The sequence below is a fragment of the Dendrobium catenatum genome, unplaced genomic scaffold (genome assembly GCF_001605985.2).
Source record: "Dendrobium catenatum unplaced genomic scaffold, ASM160598v2 fragScaff_scaffold_1448, whole genome shotgun sequence".
NCBI classification, from domain to species: Eukaryota; Viridiplantae; Streptophyta; class Magnoliopsida; order Asparagales; family Orchidaceae; genus Dendrobium; species Dendrobium catenatum.
This window is the reverse complement of record NW_021319910.1, coordinates 168,090-179,212: the sequence shown is the minus strand read 5'-3', so window position 1 is coordinate 179,212 and position 11,123 is coordinate 168,090. Positions and strand designations below refer to the sequence as shown.

The following is an 11,123-nucleotide window of genomic DNA, read 5'->3' as shown; positions in this document are numbered from 1 at the left end:
TAAGATTTCGTTTGGGAAGACTTTCTTACTGCTTTTTAAAATAACATTTAACACAAAAATTTTAGTTCAAAGAATTTTTCCACTATAAAATTGTTTTAAAAAACAGTAAGAAAGCCGTCCTAAATGAAACCTAATGCAAGAACAAAATCATTTCTTCTCTAAAATATCATCAAAATAAAACAAGAGCCGGAGGAGGGTAGAAGAAGAAATCTAACGTATAATGTGTATAACTCTAATTTGCATTTGAGATATTAGTAAAGAAAAACAAAATGTTATAAATACAGAAGAAGATGAACTACAAATCTAACCCTTTGAATAGGCTAACAAGCAGCTTGCATGCGACCTTAAACCGCATCAACAGCTCAAAGAATTGCTTATATACACAAAGAAACATAAAAAAAAGATGAAATTGGAAGAATTGAAAGATAACAAAAATCTACAGTATGCTCTGTTGTTGGTTGTTTGAGAAAGTGCTCATTGCAACTTCAGAAACTCGGTTCTCATTTATGTTTCCAAACTTCTCTAGTTCTCTGGCAACCTGGATATCGCTCGGAAAGAAGAACTCGGAAAAAGCCTTCATTGTAAATCGAGGAATCATCCCTGCCACAAGGATGGCAACCAAGCAAAACCAGAATACCCATGTCGCCATTACATGAAAGATTGCCCTGACAAATGAAACGAGAAGATGATTTGAGCTCTGAACAGGAACAATCATGGATGAAAGGTTTCAAATACATGTATTATTGTATATAGAATAGAGATGAAAGTTCAGCAAATCATGAGCATGCTAGAAATGTGCATGAGTAGGCGGGGGCGGAACCCCTTTGATCCCGAGGGGTAATTCCCCCCCCCCCCCCCCCAACTCTTTTTTTTTTTTTTTTTTCATTATACAATTATTTAGATAATTTGTCCCCCTCAATCTATTTTTTTAGTCTTTATTACAAAGGTTTTTAGGCAATCCCCCCCCTAAAAGTTTTAAAATACTATGATATTTAGACAATTGCCCACAGTATAATTAAATATATTATGTAGAGTTGTTATTGTTAGGGAATGATGAACCAAATACAAAGAGAAATAGTTAATCAAAATTTGTTCACCCTGCCAGGGGGCTCTGCCCCCTTGGTTGGACCCCCGACATATCTGCCAACAGGTACTTATAAGTTTGCCCCCCTTGAAAATTATGATTGGTTCCGCCCCTTTGAGTAGGGATGGAATCAATTTCTATCTACTCAACTTGAATATCTTCTTCCTCTTGAAATGTTTCTTTCTATAGTTCACAAACTTGTTCATATAATGCCACTAACAAGGATAAATATGCAAACAATACTGCAAGAAAAATTATTTCTAGTTTGTGGAAGAAACTAAGAGACGAAGTGAAAGAGAGAATTACCAGAATCCTGGAAGAATGGGCAACACATCTATGATGATGACGCAAATGAATGTTGCAACAATGCAGCCCCATATGGATACATGTGTAACCCAATTCCACCTGAAAACATCCATACCCAAGTGAATATTCACCATAATAACTACTGCGAGGGTCCAGAGGTCACCAATGCTGGATCCATCCACTGTACTGTGCCGATAAGCAAGATATGGAATGAAGAAGATGGCTAAACTTTGCCAAATAGAATCCATCATAGTAAGAATAAAGAGCTTTAGGTTGTATCTTTCTTCTCTTTGGCCGGAACCGTAGAGTTGTGGATACTTCAGAAGCGTTTTCCTACTCAAATCCTTGTCAAGAATTCCAATAACTATGGTAGGGAGAGCAGTATAGATAACTGAGTACAAGACACTACTCCATTCTGTGATTGCAGTTGTTAAACTAAAAGCTGTATATAGTACATACCTGCACAAACAGGGACAGCTACATTAGTTGGAAGGTGAGTGAAAAAGAGAAGTGAAAACAAAATATGGATAAAGATTGGAACAGCAACTTGCAAAACGCAACAAGATGCAATGAAAACCAATTTCCCCTACATTAACGTTTTGTTTGGGACGGCTTTCCTACTGCTTCTTAAAGTAGCTTTATAGCACAAAATTTAAAACTTTTGTACTAAGAAGTTACTTTAAGAAGCAGTAAAAAAACCGTCCCAAGCGAAGCCTAAATCATAAATCTGCCAGGAATCAGCTTCAAGTCATGGATGAGAATGCAGTGTTTCTTAGAGGTGGTATTGCTTAATACTATTAAAAAAAATCAATATCCGAGTCATGACCACCCTTTTCTGAACCCTCAAAGAAAAAGAAAAACCGCAAGAGAATTAAGGTATCAAATAATGTTCTTGTGTGCTGCATTGGAGCCGTTCAATTTAATCGTTCTAATTATCCTCTGCATAAATATATTCTACAATAAGATAAAGAGACTGACTTGCTTCTATTCCTCTTCCAAGCAGCATGGATGTCAAAAACATGCTTTCAATACTGTAGCTGGAGTCTCCAAGTCATCAGATAGTCTTATCAAAGTGGGCCAAATATAGGACTAATGTCATATAACTATAAAATGGTTGCTCGATTTCATCCCCTTTATGATGGCCATGAATAAATTAACTGGTTGCAACATACAACACCAACATCAAGCTTTTATCCCACTATGTGGGGATGACTACATGAATCTTTTTTCTTCATTTTGTCATGTTAGGAGTCAAATTCTCATTTAAATTTAATAAAAAAAATATTATTTCTAATATTTTCTAACCAAGTCTTTTTAGGTCCACCTCTACACTTCTTAACATAGGGCAAATTCAATAAATCTACTCTCCTAACTGGGTCATCGGAAGTCCGACTTTTTGTGTGTTCAAGCCATCTAAGACGACTCTTTCTAAACTTATCTGCCACTAGAGCTACTCTAACCTTTTCATGTATATAGTCGTTTAGCATTTTGCCTCTAAGAGTGAAGCCACTAATCCATCCGAGCATCCTCATCTCTGCAACACTTTTCATGACCATCTTATAGAATTTTCCCTTAAGTTTGAGGGGTACTTTTCTATCACACAATAGGCCTAATGAATTCCTCCACTTCAACCGTTCAACTTGAATTCTACTAATAATATCCCCATCTATTTCACCATCACTTTGAACAATAGACTCAAGATCTATTACTACAAAAATTACACTCCACGTATTCGATTTTAGATCTACTCAAATGAAAACCTTTAGACTCTAAGTTTGACCTCATTAATTCAAGTTTTCTTTCAACTCCCTCTCTAATGTTATCATAAGTAGAATATCATCAGAAAAAAGCATACACCATGGTACATCCTCTTATAAATATCAAGTAAGAATATCCACGACTAAAGAAAAAATGACAAAAGAAAAAATGACAAAAGAAAAAAGATATAGGTTAAAATTAATTCTTGTTGTAATCTATCTGAAATAGGAAAATACTTGGACAAACCGCCTTTTATTTGAACACAAGTAATAGCTCATACATACATATCCTTTAATAACATGAATATAAGCATTATTAGCTCATTTTCTAGAACTCTCCAGAGCATTTTTCTTAGAGTTTTTCATATGCTTTGTCTAAATCAATAAATATCATATATAGATATTCTTTATTCTTTCAATACTTCTCCATCAAACCTCTAAATAAATGTATAGCTCTCATAGTAGACCTACATGGCATGAATCCAAACTGATTTTGAGAAACATTAGCATCACGTTATAACCTATTCTCAATAACTCTCTCCCATAGTTTTATTACTTTTGGAAAAAAATTGGTAACAAAAGAAGCACTTAAATTGTGCTCTATTACTAAGAAAAGTCAATAATTGATGTGATGGGAGCTAAAACAATAATACATATCTACCAGATATAGGAAGCATGATGGTCTTCATACAAGGATTGAGCATGCCTACTAAATTGAAATTGAAGTCCTCCAGAGAACTTTATCGTTTGCTTATCCGTCATAAAAATAATAGTGATGTAATGTGCCTAGGTATAAAGAACATCAACAAACTCTAACCCCCCCCCCAAATAATTATTTCCCTCTCAAATATGAATTTCAATTAGGAAGTCCTTCATAATTAATCCCTTCCTAAATCAACCCCCTTTCTTAATATATTTGCCTCTCCAATTTGAATTTCAATTAGAAAATTCTTCAAAATTAATCTCTTCCTTAATTCGTCTTCTCACATATGTAATAATAGGTTTAATGGGCCCCACATGAGGGCCTGAATTCCTTACCCTATCGCCCCCTGTTGGTCCCACCTTCCCTTTCTGTATCATGATGCTTCACCAAAAATTGAATGCCCATCCACTTCAAGTTTTTTTTGCATTGTTGTGTTGATTTGGTGCTGAATTTTTTAGTGGGTAGCATGGCTCATAAAACAACGTCAATTGACCGCTAGTCCTGTAGGGCCGAATCTAATGAGCGTGGATGCCTTTCCAAGAATTTTTCACTAATTTTAATATCCCCTTCTATGAGGTAATACAATTCAATTGCTATAAGAGGTAAATATGTTACAAAAGTAACCAATGTTCAAGCAAAAATTACAATTGAAAATACAAAAGGGTCACACTGCGCAAGAATTATGCTCACTGCGATATTGTAGAGAAGTTAAACTGATTTTATTTATCTAAATAGATTTCTACTTTTGTGATTTCTAGCTAACCTCTTTTATGCATAAAACCACTGGTAAAGAATTAAACTTAACCTAACTAATTATCAAAACATAATTTGGAGTCAGGTAAATAATTCCAAAAGGTAAAAATTAAGTGATTCAAATTTAAAAAAAAAACATTAATGCAAAATAATTAATGTGAGGCTATTGTAATTAAAAACTACTAAGAAAGTAAATAAATGAAATTGAGAGAAGTTATCAGCAAATCTAACTACTTACCAGAAAAGTACAAATACAAAAATTGAATTCCTGTAGAAATTGTACAATATCATATATGCCATTCTTTGGTAATTCCAGTGGCCATGAACAAATAAAAGGGGAACTAAGAATCTGAACTGGCCCATAGCAAAGTCTGAGGCCATCACCGCCTGTCGGCCCTCTTGCCCACTTATCCCTATCCCGACATCAGCCATCTGGATCATCGAAACATCATTTGCACCTGCATAGCATAAGGAGATCAAAATCTGGAACCAACAAACTCAAACAAATCAACAATTCCTAAATGTAGATGTCATCATTACCATCTCCAATTGCAAGGGTCATATCATCTGTTCTCTTCTTGATTAGAGCAACTATCCCAGCCTTCTGCAATGGAGCCACTCGACAGCATAAAACAACATGACACGATGTTGCTACTTTGAAAAGCTACATAAAACGAACATGAACAAAAAATAGCTTTTTATAATGTTGAAAAAAGGTTGAAATTAATAGTTTGGAAAACATTTTGAAGTTTCATGATATCATACCTCCCCTTCTAATTCTGTCTCAAGAATATAGAGAAGACTTTTCCCATCAATAATCAGAGCAAGAGTCCTACCAGCACCTAATCCTGTTGCAGTAGTTTCTGCTGCTGGAGGCATTGATGCTAGTTTGGTGGTTGTGGCAAGGGCTTCCTCTAAACTCTTTTTACATGACTCCTTAGAATTGCTATTTATTATAATCTGGATCATTTCTCCGGTCAGGAGCTTACAAGAATAACCAATTGAAATCGCAGTCTCTTGCTTGTCGCCGGTCAATACCCAGACCTTGATCCCAGCTTGCCTCAAAGATTCAATAGCTTCAGGAACACCTTGCTGCAGCTTATCTTCAATTCCAGAGGCCCCTAATATGCTGAGATTGCTTTCTATGTTGGCTGCAACTGCTTTTAGTAAACTTCCCCTCCCAAACAATGCTGTGCTTGCTTTCTCGTAGGAAGAATGCCATTCCTCAAATTCCATCCTATTCATCTCTCGCATACCAATCACCAATGTTCTCAGACCCACTGATGAGTAGGTTTTAAGGTGTGACTCAGTTGCCTGAATTATGTTCGCATTCAAATTTTTTTCCATAACACCAAACATGGAACTGTCTGCACCTTTAACAAAAATCTTCACTGTTTTATCAGGAAAGCCAACTATAACTGACATCCTCTTCCTCTCACTGTCAAACTCATGAAGACCCAATATATCAAACCTGTACATGCCATGACATTGAATTCACAAGAATTAAAACTAGAGTATAACTAGTATTATGGGTAGAAAAAAACAACAACATCAACAACATCAAGCCTTTATCCCACTACGTGGGGTCGGATACATGAATCCTTTTTCTTCATTGTATCCTATTAAAAGTCAAATTCTCATTTAAATCTAATAGAGAAAGATCATTTCTAATATTTTCTAACCAAGTCTTTTTAGGTCTGCCTCTACCTTTCTTAACATAAGTCAAATCTAATACCTCTACTTTCCTAATCGAGTCATCGGAAAGCCGTCGTTTTATGTGACCAAACCATCCATCTAAGGCGACTCTCTCTAATCTTACCTTCTACTGGAGCTACTCCAACCTTTTCACGTATATGCTAGGGTAGAACAAAACAAGATTAAAAAAACATCAATGATAAATGAATTAACAACTAGATTATAATCATGACAGTGGTCATATACCTTTTAATTGTTAATATAAACTCAATCAAGTTTGTACATTTCCAGCTACAACTAAGAGAAAGCAGACAAGAAAACAACCACCCCCACGGCCAAAAAAAGCTACAACTACTCCTTAAAGATATATTTTTAACAATATAGAACCAACCCAGAAATAAAAAGGCTAACATACCAGAACCAATACCAACGCTGATGTCAAGAAGCAAACCACATTTTCTAAGAAGATAGCTACCACAACAAAAAAACCAATGGGAAATAGATGCTACGGGAATCTCCAACAGAAAATCTCATTTTTCACTCCAAAATGCTGTGAAACTAAAAAATGTCGTGATTCATCTCCAACCAAACTCCATTTTGCCCCCTTTTGCGAAGGTAACGGTCATTTTCTTCTTTGGCACGTTTCTTTGGCAAGTTCGGTAAAGACAGAAAAATAACATTGTTCACCCGCAACCAAATAGAGGAAGTTTTACCATTCGGCTGGAGCTCGCGAGCAACGCCATTCAAGCATTTGGAGTTCGGTTGGAGATGCCCTAATGGCTCACCCCAACACCTCTAAAGTACTAAAGCTAGAAAAATGAATCAATATAAGCGCAAAATATACCATGTGAAGCACTATACCTCTGTCTATCTCCAAGAACATCAATTATTATATGTCCAGAAGTTCGTTCAATTAGTACAAAGCCATATGCAGCAGCTGCATAGACCAGCGCCTGTTCATCAGGGGATTCCCCTTGATAATCTATCAACTTCTGCGCTGGGTCTGGTGTATCCACAACCAAAGGCACTATAGTATTGCAAGCAGACAAAGCAAAGAAGAAATTACTAGCACTTCTTCCTTCCTCCGTATTCCTCCTGTTTCTCAAAAGCTTCAGTAGCTCAGGATCAGTTTTTACTACCATCTTCGGCCTCCAATACTGATCCCCAACTGTTATGAAACACAACAGAAGTAAAGATGCTATCCAAGAATCAAACCAGCAATTGACAGACATCGACTCTGAAAAAAAGGACATGAAGGACACAATACCTATGACCGAATAGACTCCGCGATCATCAGGGACCGAAGCTTTCCCATTACTGTAATCAATTCCACTAATACTAGCGCACTGGAACTCCATCTTATTCTCTGTCAAAGTACCTGTTTTGTCTGAGAACACGTACTTTATCTGACCCAAATCCTCATTTATGTTCAAAGCTCGACACTGGAATCGCGAATGCGATGTCTCATCATACAAATTAGAATCCTGAATCATAAAATAGGCTTGTCCAAGCCGTACAAGCTCCATAGAAATATAGAGAGAAATGGGGATCATGATCTGAAACACGATCACTGCCATGAGGAACCTAATAAACACCTCCATCCCTATCCCATAGTAATTATAATTGTCTCCTTTATGGTTGGAGTAGTTCTTCTTCCTGAAGAACTGAGCCAACTCCAATTCACTCTTATGAATTGCCAACCATACCCCAGTAAAAACAGCCACCAAAGTACACAGTACAATCAGAAGAGCAGATAGAAGAAAGGTCTCCCTGTTCATATGCGTCTCAAGCCGGCTCCTTTTGGATGGGGATCCTGAGCTGTTTAGCATCACTTTCGTCTCTCTACCAGCATAAACAGCAACCCCAACAGCCCAAGAAGTATTCTTGAGCTCACATCCTCGAAGAATTATATTCGAGGGGCCGAGAGAGACTCGCTTGCCATCAATTTCCATATTGGCATAGAAGCCATATATGTTCCTATTAGGGTTTTCGCAACGGATCAACCCAGTGAGCCCTTGTTTCTCCGGAGTTCGGAAAAGTGTCTCCTGCTTGGCATACCGGGTCTTGAGATTTGACTCGCCGTCGAGATTTATTGTCTGTACATAGGCGACGCCGGTCGGATCGCTGGTGGATAGGAGGACAATGTCACAGGGCAGGGTTTCGTTCGATTGGACCTTAATGATCTCCCCGACGCGGATATCCTTCCATCCTTTAGGGCGGAAATCGCCGGCCGTGAGGACTTGGGCGGTGCGGTTGTTCTCGATGAGGTCGGAACGGTGGCGACGATAGTCTTCGTAGGCGTCTTTGATGGCGGTGACGAAAAGAACAAAAGCAAGAGGGAGGATGGAAGCCCCGCGACCGAAAACGGCGAGCTGAGGGAGCTGGTTAAGGATGGCGATGACGAGGAAATAGATGTAAGCAACGCGGTGGAACTGCTCAAAGAGGTTGCGTGGGAGGAAGGTGAGGATTGAGTATTTTGCGGTGCGGATGGAGTTGCCGGAGAACTCGAAGTGCTCGTTGGTGCCAGTTGGGTCGTTGATACGCACGAGGCGCGCGTCCTCGTCAGGTATATCTTTCTGCGAGGCGTTTGCACGATCAGATTCCGCACGGGAGCCGTAACGAATAACCGTTGGTGGGGGAGCGAAAGTGATGCGGTCAAGAGAGCCGCGGGAGCCGCGGGAGCGTCTGGAGCTACGGGAGGAAGGGATGGGTTTGAGGATATCAGCTGCAGGGTTTGGGGGGCGAGGGGAGAGGTCGAGGAGAGGCCGCTCTGTAGCCATGGCCGCAGCTAGAGGAAGAAGAAGGGCATGGAATAAATTGGGGATTGGATCAAGATTGCGTTTTTAGGGGTCAACAGAACGGAAGAAGACTGGTGAGATGAAAGAATTGGTAAAAGAGGAGAAGGAGAAGGTCAAAGGCGTGGGAGGGCGATCATGGATTGGCCGATTTGAATTGATAAAGGGATTAGGGATTATGATAATGGACTGGAAGAAGAGCGGTGAAGTGAGGGTAATAAAAGAAAATTAGGAATTTCTAAGAGGACAAAGAGGTTGTGGGTAGTTAGCAGGAAATCCGCCAGGGGTGAGTCGGTGAACAAGCTCCATTTGCACGAGAAAAAGAGAGAGATAGAGCGTGGGGGCCGTAAAACTAGAAACTATTTGGATGATTGGATTTGGATCTTCCGGGGCCGGATTTTTACTGCGGAAACAAGAATTTTAATCTGATTGAGAGAGAGAGACCGAAGTGCGGTGGATTAAAATGCCTATAAATGCGGGGGCTGAATCGAACTGCTTAAGAATTTGAGGGGAATAAGATATTCCTAGCTAAATCCCTCTTCCCCCTAAAAAAGAAGGAAATTTTTGAATGGAAAATGGTAAAGTTTAGCAAGAAAATATTTATTTATTTTTTGTTTTTTTGGTACAATTTTACTTACTTGGAAAATTATCTAATTTAATCAAATTTATATTTTGAAACTAAATATTTCATATTTATTTAAATAAATCTTATAACTATTTTGATGTTGTTTTGTGTTATTAAATTATGTGACTTAGGAGCATCATTATCTGATTATTTTTTTACATATGTGACAAAATCTAATATCTTTGTTGTTGATGAAAAATATATTAATACTATTGTTGTTGCATCATGAAATATTCACGACAATAGAAAGATATAGAATTTAGTATCATATTTTTATACGGAGATCCAGGACACAAATATATGAGAGAGGTGCAAGAGTTTTAAGAAGCACCAAAAATTTTATGTGAATTTTTCTTAAAAGAAGAAAAATTATAGGGCTTGATCCATCAAAATGATTATATTAGTGTTTGTAGTTGATTACAAATGATGCCTTTCCTTAGGGGAATGCGCTGACTCAGTGTTGCAAATATACATCATATGGATCATTTTACATGATTGGGGCTAGAATAATCTAATGTCATGAGAAATTTTCTCAAGATTGTGTTAGCTTGTTTATTTAATTGGTAGGATTTTATTTGGGTGACATAGATCGGAGGGACCATAGTGGGCAAGTGACGAAGATTGGAAAGGCTATAGGTGGGCGACAGTGGTCGAAGGGATCGTTGTCGGGTGATAGAGGTCGGAGAGACTATTGTTGGTAGGCAACAAAGGTCGAAGGATCGTTGTTATGTGATCGAGGTTAAAGAGGTCGTAGTTAGCTGGTGACCAAGGTTGAAGAGACCATAGTCAACGATTGATCGAGGTTGCAGGGATTCTGGTTCGCAGATGGAGGATGGAGGGATCGTCGTCGGTGGGCAATAGAGGTCTTAAAGGATGTAGTCGATATGCGACATAGATTAGAGGGACCATATATAGTTAGTGAGCATCGGTGTTCAGATGGATCGTATTTGACGAGGGACAAAGGTTGGAGGTACTGTAGTTGGCTAGTGACAAAGGTCGGAGGGACCTAGATGGCATTTGAAGGTGGTCAGAGGGACCATAATCGGTGGGCAACAGATGGCGGAGGGATCATAATCACCAGGAAATAGTGGTCGAAGGGATCGTACTTGAAAAATGATGGTGGTCGGAGGAATGCCTGGTGGTGGTTACGAGACGGAGGTTTGATGATGATGGTCGGGCAAAGATTCAGCAGTGGCGCCCTGGTGGTGCAGGTTCACCGATCTTGGTTCCATGGTGGAGCTTTGAGATTCTTCAAGCCTCAGAATACTCTTAAGTCTCTAGGGTAAATCTTGAGAGTGACATGCCTTGTAATTATGGAGAAGATCCAGGATAAATTCATAGTGGTCAATTGAATGATCCATATTGATCCCCTCGATCATGGTGGGTTTCAGGTTTGTTCATCATT

At 38.6% G+C, this 11,123-nt stretch overlaps 1 protein-coding gene across 1 annotated transcript; it reads right to left on the bottom strand.

Moving 5' to 3' along the window:
• Nucleotides 1–211: 211 nt before the first annotated feature.
• LOC110107120 (phospholipid-transporting ATPase 1) lies at nt 212–9,471 on the bottom strand. Its single transcript, XM_020837286.2, has 7 exons — nt 7,566–9,471; nt 7,160–7,466; nt 5,369–6,074; nt 5,144–5,267; nt 4,842–5,061; nt 1,391–1,849; nt 212–665 (listed from the first exon to the last, which is right to left on the bottom strand). The coding sequence occupies exons 1-7, from the start codon at nt 9,076–9,078 to the stop codon at nt 437–439; spliced, it is 3,558 nt and encodes a 1,185-aa protein (XP_020692945.1). The 5' UTR covers nt 9,079–9,471; the 3' UTR covers nt 212–436.
• Between the last annotated feature and the right edge of the window lie 1,652 nt (nt 9,472–11,123).

Excerpts from the sequence above, each read along its gene's own strand:
- LOC110107120 (XM_020837286.2), bottom strand. The coding sequence starts at position 9,078 with ATGGCTACAGAGCGGCCTCTCCTCGACCTCTCCCCTCGCCCCCCAAAC. Across the intron at positions 7,467-7,565 it reads CGGAGTCTATTCGGTCATAG|TTGGGGATCAGTATTGGAGG; the intron begins GTATTGTGTCCT and ends GTTTCATAACAG. Across the intron at positions 6,075-7,159 it reads GTTCTTGGAGATAGACAGAG|GTTTGATATATTGGGTCTTC; the intron begins GTATAGTGCTTC and ends TGGCATGTACAG.